Here is a 17,035-nt window from a genome sequence, read left to right on the forward strand (position 1 = left end):
ACTTTTCTAAATATGCGGAATAGAGCCAACCATTCGTTTTCCACAGTTCAACATTTAAGGACAAACTATACTCCACCAGGGCTATTAAAGATACACTACTATTGTATATATTTTTTATTTCATTCTCTATGAGGAGACTTGGAAGATCTTGGAAAATTTCCTCTATCATTTAAATTTTTCCACAACCTTCTATTGCTACCTGCACCCCCTGTACAAGCCAAATCTTTCATATTTCAACTTTTCATCTTAATTTTTAACCTACGTAAAGATGTAATGTTTTGTTGTTTAATCTTGGAAGCCAGGAATTTTTTTCATCACTGACCAATAAATGTATCATTTATGTCATCCATCTAAAATGAAATTTCTTTAAGGCCTATATACATGTACTATGTAATCTGTGTGAGCCAGAACTTAAATGAGGCCATTTCCCTGGATAGTTATAAATTCATGGGTTAATTTCTTTCTCTGCATCTGTTTTCCAACTCTACAAACTAGAAGAATTTAACTGTTGTTAAACTTTATTTTCACTCAAACCTTTCTTAATTCTGTGATATATCTTTATCCATGGTTTCTAGTTCCTGCACACGTGGGTAATAATAATGATACTTTTTAATTATTAAAAGATGATTTTGCTAGAGGCTCTTACAACTCTTAGAACAAACCATATATCAGCTGTATCAACCATATTTGCACATGTTACCATCATTATTTTCTAAACATTTTATTTTCTATATTAGCCCTTGGTATCCACTAATGCCTATGTTTTTGCCACAGGTACTGCTAAGCTATTTGATAAGCCAAGGAAGCGGAAACGACAGAGGCATGTTACTGCCAAGATGCAATGTAAAAAACTGAGAAATGACAGGGCATCGAAGGAGACTGCAGGCTCAGAGGTATTATTCAGTTCCTGAACTTTTGATCTTTTGAAGGAAAGCATCTTCTTACAATAGAGGCCACATCCCTCTTTCCCTTGAGTTTACTTTAGTGTTCTTTTGAAGTAGCTGCTAGCGATGAGAAATCAAGTAGAATAGCCCTGGTCCTGGTGAAAAATCAAGGCATTTGTGGGAATTGTGGGTATGGCCTTTTTAAAAGATCATAGCCAATGCTGAAGTTATCAGATAAGTAATTCATCCTAAAGGAAACTTGTTCCCCCGTCCAGAGGCAGTCTCCCCAAGTAACCATGAACATCAATGAACATATGACATTTTAAAATTTGAGCCTGCTGCGATTAATGGGAAAAAAGAAATCATTTGCTTATATCGTAAGACCATCAACATTATTTTTAGATAATGTTCTCAAACATTGCCTTTGAGAAACAAACATTGATTGGACACAGTTTCCTTGCAGGGCATCAGTGCAGTCACTGGTGCATCTCTGGCTCGCTATCGCAAGATTAACGACAATTAGAATGAGTCCGGTCAGAGTGTTTCTTTCCAGGACAAATGGAGTAGAATGCCCAAGGGGGGGCATTATATACGAACACTGGTCTCGGCAGGACAAATAAGTAATCCAATAAACTGAAGAATGTTTTCTCTCCCTTAGTGAAACCTTAAAATGGAACAGCTCAGAAAGTTCCAGTGGAACAGCCTCAGAGCAGTTAGTGGCAGGCATGAGGCGCCCACTACCCGCCCAATCACAGCAGGGTTAGAACTAACATTGCATGCAGTCCGCCCGCGTGATTGGCTGAACATCTGTAAGTGCTTAATGACTAGACAAATAGCAGCCCTGAGGGAGGGGGTCCAGATGGAGGAGACATCAATAACACAGATGTGGGACGTTGTGTTTTTCTCTGTAAGGGAGAACTGATGGCACACGGCATGGCAGCAAGCCCCAAGGAGGCTACTGAGGATGGTGCAGAGCAGGACCATGGGATGCCTGCATCTAAAAGAATGCAAGGTGAACGTGGGGGAGGAGCTGCCCTCAAGGAGAACGTTTGTCAGGTAGAGAATGCTCACTTCTCTTTTGATTGCATGCTTTTAATTATGGTTGTTCCAGTGGAGACTCATCTTTTACATATTTTACTCCGTCCCCTCCCCACAGAAATAAAAACAGAAATAGTTTAGTGTCGACGTACTACCAGCCTTTGTAGTCAGTGGGCACATGCTTTGAAACATGTCTGAGAGGATGGATGGGAGTCTATCAATGCTTAGTCAAATAGACTTCTCCTTTCCCTCTCATAGTTTATGAATTGGGGGTTCCAAGGACTTTTCCTAGATTACTTTAGCGGATAGATTTGGGGAGGGCACTTTTAAGTAATAATTGTACAGATTTTATCACCATATTTTCCCATGTATTTCATATAGTTAGTGTTTATTATGTAAAGAATATCGTTCCTGTTGTTTATTGTGTTCATTACTATGCTGAACACTTTATTAGCATTACATGATTCCAATATCATATAACCCCATGAAATAGTGCAATGCCTTTATTACTCCCTGGTACATAGGAGGGAACTCTGACCCTCAGAGGTTAAATAACGGAGAGTCATGTAGCAAATCAAGGATTAAAGCCCAGGCTGTTTGGGTTTAAGTTCTCAATCATTAATTTAAATTGCCTCTGAATATATTGATAGAGAACCTTTATCTGACATTGAAAGTAAAGTCAATCAAATGATTGTTTTGTTTTCATTTGCCTATGTAAATTATTTTAACCTGAAGCACCAAGAGTTGAGAACATAAGCTTTTTTGTTGGTTTATTTCATTTATTTTAATTGGAACAGGTATAATGTAAAATATACCTAAACTCTAGTGTATTGTTGAGATCAGTACCACGTCAACCGAATTTCTTTGTATATTTGTTTTTATTTTAAAATTAAAAAGTCTGTGATCCTATCCAGCCCAGGCCCCAAACACAATGTTTGTAAATAATGTTAATACATATTATTATGTTAGTGAGACAAGTTTGGGGTATGAATATACTTTATAAAGGTTACTAGCAACATGTAATTGAAGGCAGCGTAATGCTGCTGCACTAAATAGATTTGCTAAATCTTTGTTTAAAACTCTTGTATTGATATGATTGTTTCTTATCACTTTCTTTAGCTCTCAAGTACTATTACATTGGAACAGTGGTTCTCAACCTTCCTAATGCCATAACCCTTTAACACAGCTCCTCATGTGTGGTGACCCTCTCCCCTCAACCACAACATTATTGTCATTGCTACTTCATCGCTGTAATTTTGCTACTGTTATGAATCGGGCGTGACTCCTGTGAAAGGGTTGTTTAACCCCCGTAAAGGGATCAAGACCCACTGGTTGAGAACCACTGAATTGGAAGACTAAAAGATGAATTCCTGGCATTTCTTCAATTTAAAAAGCTAATCTTTATTTTATACTGCACTAGGTTTTCCTATTTCCGCGATATAAAAATTAATTTGTTGATTAATGCTTGAAAACATAACTGGCACTTGGAATAAACAAAGCGAAGTATATAACATTGATATAGCATTAATCAGTTTTTAATTGTGAATAGTGGGTAATGAGAGGGGCAAAAATGTAAGAATATTTCAAGCTCCAGGTTGATTAATAATTTCTGTAAATCCTGGGCTGCCTCTCTGGCTCTCCTGTTCTTTTGTTTATTTCAACTTTTATGTTTTTAAGTGGTCAAGACCTTTTTTCTTTCTTTGTCTTTTGAAAGACAATAGAGTTTCCCATGTCTCATTCCTCCTTTTGTTTTTCAGAATAATCAGATTAAGTATTAGACCTTTTTTTAAAAATACCAATTTCCTCCAAATCACAAGAAGTTACCAAGGTAAAATTTTGAAAAGTAATAAATCTTTGGAATTCATAGGGTTATTCTAATAGATCCTAGGTCCTTATTTCCTGGGTCCGTGTCCAGGCGAGATCATTGCAGAAAGGCAACATCCCTGTAGGGTATGCTTGACTTGGTGAAATAAAGAGCTGCTCAGATCTTGCTAGGAGTACACTGGGAACTGCTATAACCCAGGGACCAGCCCACCAGTACCTCTAGCTTAAACCTTTTCTTATTTTCATCTTTCCACTCTTGAACTCATTTTCCACATTGAAAGGTTTTTTGAAATAGACATGTGATTTAAGCTCTCCAGTGGCATGCTGTGCTAGAAGGACAGACGGACCGACCACTCTGCTACAATCGGAGTTCAGACTTGCTTTTCTCTTGTCTCGTCACGTTTCCCTCTCTCACCTTATGCTTTACTACTTTGATCTTTTGTTCGCTTCATTGCAGTAGTACTCGTTTCCTTTGTGATTCTCAAACATAGCACAGTTTTTGTGTTCCTTCCTTTTTGATTCTCCCCTCAGATCTCCTTGCGTCTTGCCCAATCCAAAGTAGCTAATTTTCTGCCTAATACTTAACCTCTCTTGGGTGTTTTGCCTGCTTGCATATTTGTTTGGTTTTGTTCTGTATATCTAAAATATAAAAATCACCAGAGCTGGAGAGTGTGGTGTCTGGCACAGAGAAGGTAATCAGAGACTTCCTACCTGGGATTCTGTTTTAAAAACCTACTCTGTAGCCAAATGTTTTCTTTCTCTGAACAGAACTGTGAGAAGCTGGGGGAGCTGCTGTTGTGTGAGGCTCAGTGCTGTGGGGCTTTCCACCTGGAGTGCCTTGGGTTAACTGAGATGCCAAGAGGAAAATTTATCTGCAATGAATGTCACACAGGTAAAGTAGATAGAGAATATTCTTCTTTCAAAGAAACTTTGAGTTTTGGGTTTTTCATGGTACTATTTTCTTAACAACCAACAATATTTATATGAGATGATACTTTATGGCATCTCCGGACTAATTGTTAAAGGCACAGGGACGGATGCAGTGTGGCTTCTGCCTTGTGAATAGTGTGTGATAAACATTGTAATGGTGATGCATTTAAAGTTCTATGGGAAAATACATGAACTCATGTCATGAAGGAAGCTATCTCAATTTAGAAATTGGTGCAGAAAGGACATAAGAACCAGCAATGAAAGTGTTTAGGGATTCTGCATTTAGAGCAGATGTTAATTATTTTTTCTTTTATTTTTTTAATCATTTCATTAGGGGCTCATACAACTCTTATCACAATCCATACATACATCAATTGTATAAGGCACATTTGTACATTCATTGCCCTCATCATTCTCAAAATATTTGCTCTCCACCTAAGCCCCTGGCATCAGCTCCTCGTTTTTTCCCCTCCCTCTTCACTCCCCCTTCTCTCATGAACTCTTGATAATTTATAAATTATTATTTTATCATATCTTGCCCTATCCGATGTCTCCCTTCACCCACTGTTCTGTTGTCCGTCTCCTAGGGAGGAAGTTAAATGTAGATCCTTGTAATCAGTTCCCCCTATCTAACACACCCTCCTTCTGCCCTCCCAGTATCTCTACTCATACCACTGGTCCTAAAGGGGTCACCAGGTGAGCCCTGGATTCCCTGTGTTTCCAGTTCCTATCTGTACCAGTGTACATCCTCTGGTCTACCCAGATTTTGGTAAGCTTTTAGGAACTAGAGGAAAGTTGTGTTTTTCATGGTTGCTACATCACACCCTGTCTGGCTCATCTCCGAGACCCCTTTGCAAGGGGATCTCCAGTGGCCTTTGGGTCTCCAATCTGTACTGCCCTGTCATTCACTATGGTAAGGTTTTTTGTTCTGATGATGCCTGATACCTGATCCCTTCAACACCTTGTGATCGCACAGGCTGGTGTGTTTCTTCCATGTGGGCTTTGTTGCTTCTGAGCTAGATGGCCACTTTTTGCCTTTAAAGGACCCCAGACGCTTTATCTTTTGATAGCCGGGCACCAATCCGCTTTCTTCACCACATTTGCATATGCACCCATTCGTCATCAGAGATCTTATCATGGAGGTGAGCACACAATGATATGATTTTTTTGTTCTTTGATGCTTGATAACTGAGCCCTTCGGCACCTCGTGATCACACAGGCTGGTGTGCTTCTTCCATGTGGGCTATATCTTTTGATAGCCAGGCACCTTCAGCTTTCTTCACCACATTTGCATATTCACCTGCTTTGTCTTTAGAGGTTGTGTCGGGAAGGTGAGCATCATAGAATGGCAATTTACTATAAGAAAGTATTCTTGCATTGAGGAAGTGCTTGAGTGGTGGCCTAATGTCCTTCTGCTACCTTAACACTAAACCTATAAATATAGGCACATAGATCTATTTTCCCCATCCTTAAATATAAATATATTTGCATATGTATATGTCTTTATCTAGACCTCTATAAATGCCCTTTGTCCCCAACTCTTTCCTCTATTTCTCTTGACTTTCCTCCTGTCCCACTATCATGCTCAGTCCCCACCAGGGTTTCAGCAATTCCACTTGGTTACATTACCCTTGATCATGCCCTACCCAGCCTCCCACACCCTCTCACCACCGATTTGGATGATCACTTGTTGTTCACTTGTCCCTGGGACAGTTGTTAATTTTAAGGAAGGAGACATAAGTAACAACTTTGAAGGGGGCAACGAGTTGAAAACTTCTGGGATTCTCAATGTTTTGTGTTTCTGTATCTAAGTAGTGAAGAGCATGTTTACTTCATGAATATTTATGCAACTGTAAATGTTGCATTTGTGCAGTTGTGTATGTCATAGTTCATTAAAACTGTTTACCAAGACAAAATATATTTGAAGAGAGTTTAAATCTTTAGATTTGATCTGACACTGGGAATTGATAGCTGAATCTCTTGGCCTATGAAATACTTCATAACATGTGCTCATAAGATTGTCCTGTTTTGCAACATGATGATGTGTTAAGGTCATATTACTCAAGTGGTTAAGAGTTAAAGACGGGCAACATAGCGAAGTGGGCGAGGGATATACCCAGGGATACACCAACGTGCAAAGGCCCACTGGAGAGGGAGAGGCTAAGTCAAAGAAAATCCATGAAGTCCAGGAGTGGGGCCTTATCAGCAGTGTTAAGTATGTGCTAAAAGACCGAAGAGGTTCTGGAGTCTATTGTACAGTACTTCACATTGAGAAAATGTTTGACTTTTTTCCAGCAGTGTTTGGAACATTACAGCCACAATAAATAAAGCATGAGGATGTGTGTACACTTAATGTTTTAAAGATTACAATGCAGTAATGAACCTGTGGCATTTTAGGGTTCAAGTAAAGAGCACTTTGAGTGTGTATAGGACAAAGTTTAGAAACTGTTTAGGAGTGAGCTTTGCATTGGAAGAGGAAATGAGAAGGGAGTTCTGCCACAGAGGGTCAGAGAGGATGGTCTCAAAGAGAAGAGAAGCAAAGCTAGCTCTAACGGAGGAAGGAGAATGCCTCTGTGGGAACTGAGACAGAAGGAACCCTTACTTATAGATGTGTGATGTGCCCTTTGCCACATTGAGGGCCCTAATCAGTTTGGACACTCTTAATTTTCCTGCAGTATGTCAGAAGTGTTGGAAGAAAAGATAATTGTACAGTTATTTTGCTTTCTGCACAGTTGAACTTTTGATAAGAAATAGTGCCTTCTACTTCTGAACATGAAATTTAGAAAAACTTTTCTGTTAGGTTCCTGGCGGCCCTATTCCAGTGTTAGAAAGGTCTCCTTGCCTCTTGTACCACTGTTCTATTTTGCAGTTCTTTTATTCGATGGTGACTGAGCTGAGCACCGAATTCCTGAACTTTCTAGCTCAGCCCCAGCCCCAGCAGAGGTCAGAGAAAGGCAGGGCCTAGAATGCAGCAAGGCAGGCCTCTCTGTAGTTTTGCCATTCTTATTTTTTGTGTTGTGATGTGCTCTGGACAAGTTTATCTCAGGCGAGGCGAGGCACTTTTTAAATCAGTGTTATCCAAGTATAATTTACCTGGTATAAGATACACTATGAAAACATTACTAGAAATTTTAATATACATTGTGTAATGGCTTTTAATAAATTTAGGCACCCAAGTAACTACAGCCATTGAGCACCAATGAACATAAAGAACTTTTGGATCACTCCAGAAATTCTCATTTGCTCCATCTCTTTCAGTCCTCACTGCCGTGGTCCCTAACTCTAGCGATGAGATTTATCTTTTCTCTAATTTTATTTAAGTGGAAGCTAACAGTATGTACTTTCTATTTAAATAAATGGAAACTGACTTTTTTTTCATTAAATAATTCATACACATTTTGTTTCATCTCAATCACTGCATTCCCTTCAATGTACCATCACTTAAATCACTTCCCCTCTGTTTTCTTGTTTCCATTCCTTCTCCTTTCAAAACCCCCTGAGCTTGGGCAAATACCATATCATTTTAAATGAACTTAAATGATTGATCATCCTTAAGTTGTGCCTGCTTCTTAGAGCTACACTCCTTAGCAACCTTTGTGGGCAACCCTAGTGTAGATTCAGTTCTACTGTGTCACTTAGGCTCTTTTTGAGATGGGATAAACTCAAGGGAAATGGGTTTTATTTTCATGCAATCTTTGTATGGTATGTTTCTTTCTCCCCCCCACCCCCCACCCCCCACCGCTCAGTAAATGCTTAAGAATAGAATATCTAGATTCCTTGGGTGGTTTAACTTTCTGAGAAACTGCTTGTTTTCAAGAATAGTTGTACTATTGTACATTCTTATCAGTATAGTAGGAGAGTTTCACCTTTTCTACATATCCCCCAGTCCTTGATATCATCCGTCTTTTTCATTTTAGCCACTCTGCTAAATGCGTAGCATTATCTCATCTTGTTTTTTAATTTCCAGTTCTCTAATGGTTAGCATCTTTTCATTTGTTCATTTCAAGTTTTGTGTATGGACTGAGGCAAAAAATGACAGTTTTGTTTTTAAATCATTTTATTGAGGGCTCCTACAATTCTTATCACAATCCATACATACATTGTGTCAAGAACAGATGTACATTTGTTGCCATCATCATTCTCAAAACATTTGCCTTCTACTTAAGCCCTGAATATCTGCTGCTCATTTTCCCCCTCCCTCCCCAGTCCCCCATACCTCATGAACCCTTCATCATTCATAAATTATTATTATTTTGTCATATATTACACTGTCTGACGTCTCTCCTGTCCCTCCCCCAGGGAGGAGGCTATAAGTAGATTCTTGTAATCAGTTTCCCCTTTCTACCCTACATTCTCTCCACCCTCCAGGCATCACCACTCTCACCACTGGTCCTGGAGGAGTCATCTGTCAGAAGTGACAGTTTTTGAGGTTCAGAATTGTGAAGTGTATTCCAGTCCCAGTAAATTTAATATTGTTAGATAGAGTTGTTTCCTATCATGTGGGTTAATCTGTTTTCCTGCGATCAGAACACACTGTAATATTTAGGTAATTCTAGTTCAATTAATTAGCTGCCAGCTTTCAACACTTTTACTTCTTTATAAGTAGTGGTTTAAATCCACCCCCACCCCCGTAATTGTTAACAGCTGAGTGCTCTCAGCTTTGAAGAATGATTTGAATGATCTCCTTTTTCTGTCAAAGAGAATATTCTGGTCCAGGTTCTTCCAACTTTTAACCGGGGTTCTTTTTTATACCCTGCACTATCTCTAAGAGAGGTAGCTTCCTGTTGTTGTTGTTATTATTATTATTGAAAGCTTAAACACAAAAATAAAGTGAAGATTGTAAAGGAACTTGCCTCAGCTAAAACAGATAGAACCATCATAAGACATGTCTCATATAACAAGATTATATGGTGTGTGTGTGTGTGTGTGTGTGTGTGTGTGTGTGTGTGTGTGTGTGTGTGTGTGTGTGTGGCGCAACTATTTACTACTCAGGGCATTTTCAAATTTTCTTATTCATCCTACGGTTATTTAAAATCAAGATTCACTTGGGGTCTATGCTTTGTTGTTTTGTTTCATATTTCTCTAAATCTACAACAGTATTGTCCTCCCACCACCACCAAGTTTGGAAACATAGCATATAGTTCTCATATGAACCTTTAGTGTTGGGTCGGTGTTTTCTCTGTTAGCAAATAGAGTGGAGTGTCCACTCACCTTGTTTTTCTATTTGCTTGTTTTGATGACTGAGGAGGAATGATGTGGCTTCTTTCTCTAATGTAGACGTAATCTCAGAAACGCACAGGGGCTGTTCTGCCCTGTCCTTATAGGGTCACTGTGAGTCGTAATTGACTCAAAAAATGTGAATTAGGTAGGTTTGCTTTGAAATTTGATGGACTGTTTCATCACAGTGACCATTTCTCTTCCTTTCTCTATTTTCTGTAGTTTCTATAAACTTGTACTTAGAGCTAGAGGCTAAATTTAGTTCTGGTACAATATCCGCCAGCCTACCCCACTCCTAGGCTGTGGCAAGAATGCTGCAGAGATGACATCGTGTACTTAGTATTGCTTTGATTCACTAAGCATGGAACCCCAGATTGTCTTACTTTTAGGGATAGTAACATTGTTCTGTGGATACAGATTTTGTCAGCCTGAGAAGTCTATTATTGTAAAGATCCTCACTTATTTCTCGCCCTATGACTTAACAGTAGATTAACTTTTGAATTGATATTCATTTGTGACCCTGTTTCTGTTTTTCAGGAATACATACCTGCTTTGTTTGTAAACAAAGTGGGGAAGATGTAAAAAGGTGCCTTCTGCCCTTGTGTGGAAAATTTTACCATGAAGAATGTGTCCAGAAATACCCACCCACTGTCATGCAGAACAAGGGCTTCCGGTGCTCCCTCCACATTTGTATAACCTGCCACGCTGCTAATCCAGCCAGTGTTACTGCATCCAAAGGTATGAGTTCTATGTAGACTTAATTTATTTTTTTGTGTCTTGGTTTCCATGGCAAAAGATGTATTCATTTGCAGTCTAGCATGTATCTTCATGGCTTCTCTCTTTTTTCTGTTAGCGTACCGGCTTTATATGTAGTAGGGAAAAAAAGTAGAATCGCCATTTCCATATTCTCTGAAGCCCTGGAGTTATGTGGCAGTTATTATTTGGATTTCATGTGAGAATTTGCTAAAGTTTTCCTTAATTATGTCACTATCAGAGCTGATGCCATTCAGAGAAGGAACTCAATACAGAATCGAGGTGTTTGTTTTGATTTGGTTTATATTAAAAATGGAAAGTTCTGTAACTCTTCTGCTTCATAGAGCACATATTTCCAAAATTGCCTGCATATGTAGATAAATTTCTTCTCATTAGGTATATTTTGGTTTTCTTTGTTCAAAGAAAGTAGGCCTTTTACTAATTTTCTCTTACCCTCGAAACCAAATACTATAATTTTTTACACATTAGTAGGAGATTAAACATTTTGACTACAGCAGTGCTGATTTTCTGTTCATCTGATTGAGCGTACCTTTTATTAAGTGATGTCTTGGCCGTGTAGGTCTTACCAAGGAGTCGTGGTGACTCCGGGGGTAAGTACTTGCTAGGCTGGCTGCTGTCAGGCCAGCAGTTCAAAGATGCCCAGAGATGTGGCAGTCTGCATCTGTAAAGAGTGCAGCCTTTGAAGCCATGCAGGGCAATTCCCGGCTGCACTGTAGAGTTAAATGTGAGTTCGCATTTGACTTGATAGCAGAGGGTTTGCTTTCGTTTGATGAGGGAGCCTCTGATAATCAGAGAATTGTGTGTTTGTTTGTTTTGTTCAGAGTTTGGAGTAATTTTAACATGCTTGATTGAAATTTCAGGTTAACCCATCAGCTGGTTTTCCTTTTTCCCTTAGTGAGTGTAGGTAACCGCCTTAAATGTAATGGTTTCTTGTTGAGGTATATTAGAAGATGTGTTTCATTTCAGTGAGGTGCCCAGACTCACCTGCAGAGGCCTATGAGCCAGAATCAACTTCATGGCAATGAGTTTGAGTTTTGAGGCGGCAAATGCATTCAATTCATGTTATTATAGCTCACCCTCCTCACTCTTCATTTAGTGCTTGGTTAATCTCAAGTTTCCCACAAATCAATGTCGTAGTTTGAGTAAGTCTTTCCTCGGAGGAGAGAAAGTATACATACATCTGACTCATTTTGAATATTATGTAGTTCCTCTACAAGCTTTCCTGGTGCTGGGTTATGAGCTATGTTAGCAAAGAGATCATAGTTTTTATCTTTAATTTTGTTTTTGCTTTCTCGTTTTTCTTGTTTCTCATACTTTCAGGTCGTCTGATGCGCTGTGTTCGCTGCCCTGTGGCATATCACGCTAATGACTTCTGCCTGGCCGCTGGGTCAAAAATCCTTGCATCTAATAGTATCATCTGCCCAAATCACTTTACCCCTAGGCGGGGTTGTCGAAACCATGAGCATGTTAATGTTAGCTGGTGCTTTGTGTGCTCAGAAGGTAAGACATGATTTCACATTGTGCGGGTAGCACAGTATTTTGATTATAAAAACATACTTGCTTCACATTGCCAATTAAGGAATTAATAAGAAATGATCTCCTCAGTGACACTCTTTTAAAGTTGATTTGCTATTTTGAATATTGGTTTCAGACCACAATAGTCAACATTGTATGCAATTCAAAAAGGACAGAGCAAGAAAAAAAATCACTCCAAACATCATCATAGTGACTGCCATGACTAATTATCAGTACTTTAGAAATCTTTGCATAGACATAGTTACAAGAATCTTCTTTGGTAGATAGAATTCTAGAGACCGGATCAAAAGAATTCTTTTTCAAAACAACCTTAATTTTCAAAGATATTTTCTATATATACAATTCACCCATTTAAAATGTAAAGTTCATAGATTTTTAGGATATTCACAGATACTAACAAATAATGAATTTGATGGCATCCACTCTATTTTATAATCTTTTGCTATTTGTGCTTTTGGTATCATCTAATAACCTATAAATAGATCTCTATGCTGTTTTCCTATTTTGTTAGAACAATTTAAGGTTTTAGCTCAGGGATCCTCAAACTCTGGCATGCGGGCCACATGCAGCCCGCCAAGGCTATTTATCCAGGCCGCTGGGTATTTTTGCCCCGTTTTGTTTTTTACTTCAAAATAAGATATGTGCAGTGTGCATAGGAATTTGTTCATATTTTTGTTTTGGTTTTGGTTTTGTTTTTCACTACAGTCCGGCCCTCCAACGGTCTGAGGGACCGTGAACTGACCCTGCTAAGGAAGATTGAGGACCCCTGTTTTACCTTTTACGTTACGTAGTTTCGTTTTGAGTTCACTTTTGTGTTTGGTGTTTGGTGTGTCCAGCTTCAATTGCCTAGAAATTCTATTGTTCTGGCTCTACTTACTGAAGATCTTGTTCTTTTCACAGGAGGGGTGGTGTGTCCCGGGTTATGCGTTGGGCTGCTACCTGTGCTTGGGAGAAAGATGAGGCTTTCTGTTCTTGTTAAGATTTACAGCCTTAGAAACCTTAGGGAGCAGGTCTACTCTGTCCTATGGGGTTGCTGTGAGTTAGAATTGCCTCAATGGCAATTGGGTTCATTTTTCTTTGCCTGCTAAATGGACGCCTCAGCCCAGGAATTATGTTTTCCCAACAGTATCCACTTATGGTTCTTTACGTGTAACAATGCTGTCTTACAAGACTCTTCAGTTTGAGTCCACTGAGGGATCCAACAGTGGTGTAAGTTGCAGAGCAGGGAAATCTTCAGGGAAGGGTTAGACAGATGGCAACGCCACCTCCTGATGAGGATATGTTGAGAAACACTAGCTCCTTCATATTGATACTTTAGTTTAATAAAGGTTCCTGTGATTTATATCAATATTTTTAACTACTATTTTCTAATTTCTCATTTGATTTCTGTTTGATCCCTTGTTTATTTAGGAGAAAGTTGTTTGATCTTTGTGTGTTAGTGAGTTTTCCCCTCCAAGACCCCTGCTTTTGATTTCTAATTTCATTTTATTGTGATTAGAAAACATATATTGTCCTTTTAAATTTTTTATTGTTAGAACTTTTGCTAAACAAATTTCAACAACTTCATGTCCTTTCAGATGTATTGAGCTTTATCTGTAGTAATCCCTGTGTGTTTGCTTTAATATACTTTGATATTAGATAGTTTCATATGATTTCTTGTCATTGCTGTTTGCTTGATGTGTTTACTTTCAATCTGTTTGTGACTTTGAATCTAAACTGTTCTCTGCAAACAGCGTGTCCTTAGCTCTATTTACTTTTTTAGCTCTATTTTTTTTATTCTGACAAATTTTGTTTGATTGGATTATTTGACTTTTTACATTTTAATGTTATTAATAGTGTTGGATTTATGCTTGTCATTTTATTTTTTGCTCTCTATAGGTCACATTATTTTCCCATATATTCTTACTATTTTTTTGTGTGCCAACTCTGGTGTAACAATTCATCTTTTCCCTAATGCCAAATATATGACATATAATAAATAAAATCAGAATTTAAATCTTTTTTTTTTTTTTTAGAATTTAAATCTTTACTCTTCATTTTTTGTATACTTTTAATACCTGTTACACATACACCTCATCATCTGATACTGCTAGTCAACTAAAGCCATGGCAAAGCTCACAAGTTAAAGGGAATAAGCCCCATATTCTCAAATAGGCTCAAGTTTTCATATATGAGCTACAAGTATGGCTGTCCATATAACTCCCTCACATTTGACATGTTGATTATAAATGTTTAAGTTTCCTGTACACTCGCCCCCTCAAGAATAGTAATTGTTAGCTCCAGGATTTCTCATCCCCCTTTTCTGTAATGCACTGGGTACCAGTACTACTTTTGGTTTCATATAATTCATTGGAATGGCACACAATTCATAGAAAGCCATATTCAAGTGGGCCTTCAATGTGCTCCTGGAAAATTTTCATTATCTTTTTCCATTTTGGCTAAACTTTTGGCGCGTTGATTGTATCAGGAGTATAGTAATGACAATGGGAAGGTACATGTGATGAGGTATGTATGGCACGGTCTAAAAGTACGCCTAGCACGGAGGCTCCGCTTCACTAAGAACTGCTGTACAAGTCCCCTCCATGGGTTGATGTTTTTCACCAGTCAGGAAGCCATGGGCTCCCGTGTACAGAACGGGTATTGACTTGATTTATTTAGACTTGATTGAGACATTGTGCCTAGGTATGATTGATTAAATCTTTATCCTCACAACGCTCCTTGTTAGCTGTTCAAACCACAAGTCTTTGTGGTGGCTGTTCTGATTTGGCTAGACACCACACAAAATAACACAAACACTCAGATGTGGTTTATGTGTAACAAGGATAACTCAATTATTCATGAAATTCTGAATATTACCTCTGAGGGAATAAAGGCAACTTATTCTGCATAATTCTACTTTGTAGACCTCTATCTGGTCTTTTTGTTACACTTATATATATCACAAACCCCTAAATATATTTTTATTAATGCTATTTTAATTTTTAGCCACTCTTCAGCCTACTATATTTATACTCCCAACCATTTCCTTTAGTAGCAAATATAATACACATGTTACATTTCAATTGAAGGAAGGAAAAAATGTGAATTCAAACTTTTTCTTTTTAAAATTTTTTTTAACTTTTTCTTTTTAGTAGTAATTAAAGAAATCTTTGTTTTGTTCCTGAATTAAAATTACTGACTGTAACCATGTGTTTATAGTCAATAAAACTTAAAATCCTATTTGAATCTGCACTTTATTTGCAAAATGTTTTCTTCCCTTCATTTTTGAAAGATAGGTTTTCTTCATTAATCATTTTTGTTCAACATATTTTTAAAAATCATTTTATTAAAGGGCTCATACAACTCTTATCACAAGCCATACATACATCAATTGTGTAAAGCACATTTGTACATTCATTGCCCTCATCCTTCTCAAAACGTTTGCTCTCCACTGAAGACCCTGGCATCAGCTCCTCATTTTGTCCCCTCCCTCCCCACTTTCCGCTCCCTCATGAACCCTTGATAATTTATAAATTATTATTTTGTCATATCTTGCTTGGTCCGACATCACCCTTCACTCACTTTTCTGATGTCCGTCCCCCAGGGAGGAGGTCACATGTAGATCCTTGTAATCGATTACCCCTTTCCACCCCACCCTCTCCCCACCCTCCCAGTATTGCCATTCTCACCACTGGCCCTGAAGGGATCATCCACCCTGGATTCCCTGTGTTTCCAGTTCCTATCTGTACCAGTGTACATCGTCATTGTGTCTTCAAAGAAGTCATGCAATGAATTATTTTTCCTTTGCTGCTTTTGAGATTTTTCTCTTGACTTTGATTTCACAAGTGAATCCCTGTGTTTAGACTATCTGGAGTTTAATGAACTTCCCCACTGTGTCAACATCTCTTTTTGTTTCATAATTTTTTCCTTCAATACATTTTGCAAGCTTTCAGCCATTATTCAGTGCATATATTTTGTGCGCTCTCCCCTCCCTCCTCCCCAGCCTTTTCCCCTTCTGGTCCTTCAATTACAAGTATGTTGATGTTCATAAAGTGTCCCACAATTCTGTGGGGCTCATTTTTCTGTTTATCAGATCACATAATCTTATCGACCTGGTTTTCTACTAGTGCAAATCTACAATCTACCTCTGTAGTAAGTTTTTCTTTCAGTTATTGTACTTTTGAATTCAAGTTTGTATGTGGCTCTTTTCAGTAATTTCCTTCTCTTTTGCTTTTCTCTATCGGATGTGGTTTCTCATCGTGCCTTCCTTAGCTAATGTGTAGGCCCACATTCAATTTATGTTGTCTGATTTTCCTAATGTACACGTCCTACTTTCCCATTTCTTTGTACATCTTAAATTTGTTGTTGGGCTTTTATAAAACTGGAAATGAACAGTAGAAAGAACGGGAACATAAAGGCAAACACATGGAGACTAAGCAATATATTACTTTTAAAAGATTGGGTAATAGATGAAATAAGGGATGAACTTAAGAAATTCCTTGAGTCATCTTGCTCAGAAGCAACAAAGCCCACAGGGAAGAAGCACACCAGCCTGTGATATCACGAGGTGCCAAAGGGACCAGGTATAAGGCATCATGCAAATACACACACACCATAATAAATGAAGGGGGAAGTGCAGAGTGGAGACCCAAAGCCCATTTGTCGGCCACTGGAGATCCCCTCATAGGGGGGGTCTAGGGGAGGAGATGGGTCAGTCAGGGTGCGAGGTAGTACCGATGAAGAATACAGCTTTCCCCCAGATCCTGGATGCTTCCTCCCCCCACAACTACCATGATCCGAATTCTACCTTGCAGGACTGGATGGGGTAGAGGTTGTACACTGGTGCATATGGG

General features: G+C 38.6%; 1 protein-coding gene across 5 annotated transcripts in view; it reads left to right on the forward strand.

Moving 5' to 3' along the window:
• The window catches only part of NSD1 (nuclear receptor binding SET domain protein 1), a 151,946-nt gene that overhangs the window by 106,978 nt on the left and 27,933 nt on the right, over nucleotides 1–17,035 (forward strand). For all 5 annotated transcript variants that reach the window (XM_075542013.1, XM_075542015.1, XM_075542016.1 and 2 more), the window contains 5 exons: nucleotides 775–893; nucleotides 1,797–1,940; nucleotides 4,515–4,638; nucleotides 10,431–10,631; nucleotides 11,988–12,167. In XM_075542013.1, the coding sequence (XP_075398128.1) occupies nucleotides 775–893; nucleotides 1,797–1,940; nucleotides 4,515–4,638; nucleotides 10,431–10,631; nucleotides 11,988–12,167 (768 nt within the window). The remainder of the gene's footprint in view (nucleotides 1–774; nucleotides 894–1,796; nucleotides 1,941–4,514; nucleotides 4,639–10,430; nucleotides 10,632–11,987; nucleotides 12,168–17,035) is intronic.

This window comes from Tenrec ecaudatus, chromosome 2 (genome assembly GCF_050624435.1).
Source record: "Tenrec ecaudatus isolate mTenEca1 chromosome 2, mTenEca1.hap1, whole genome shotgun sequence".
Lineage (NCBI taxonomy): Eukaryota > Metazoa > Chordata > Mammalia > Afrosoricida > Tenrecidae > Tenrec > Tenrec ecaudatus.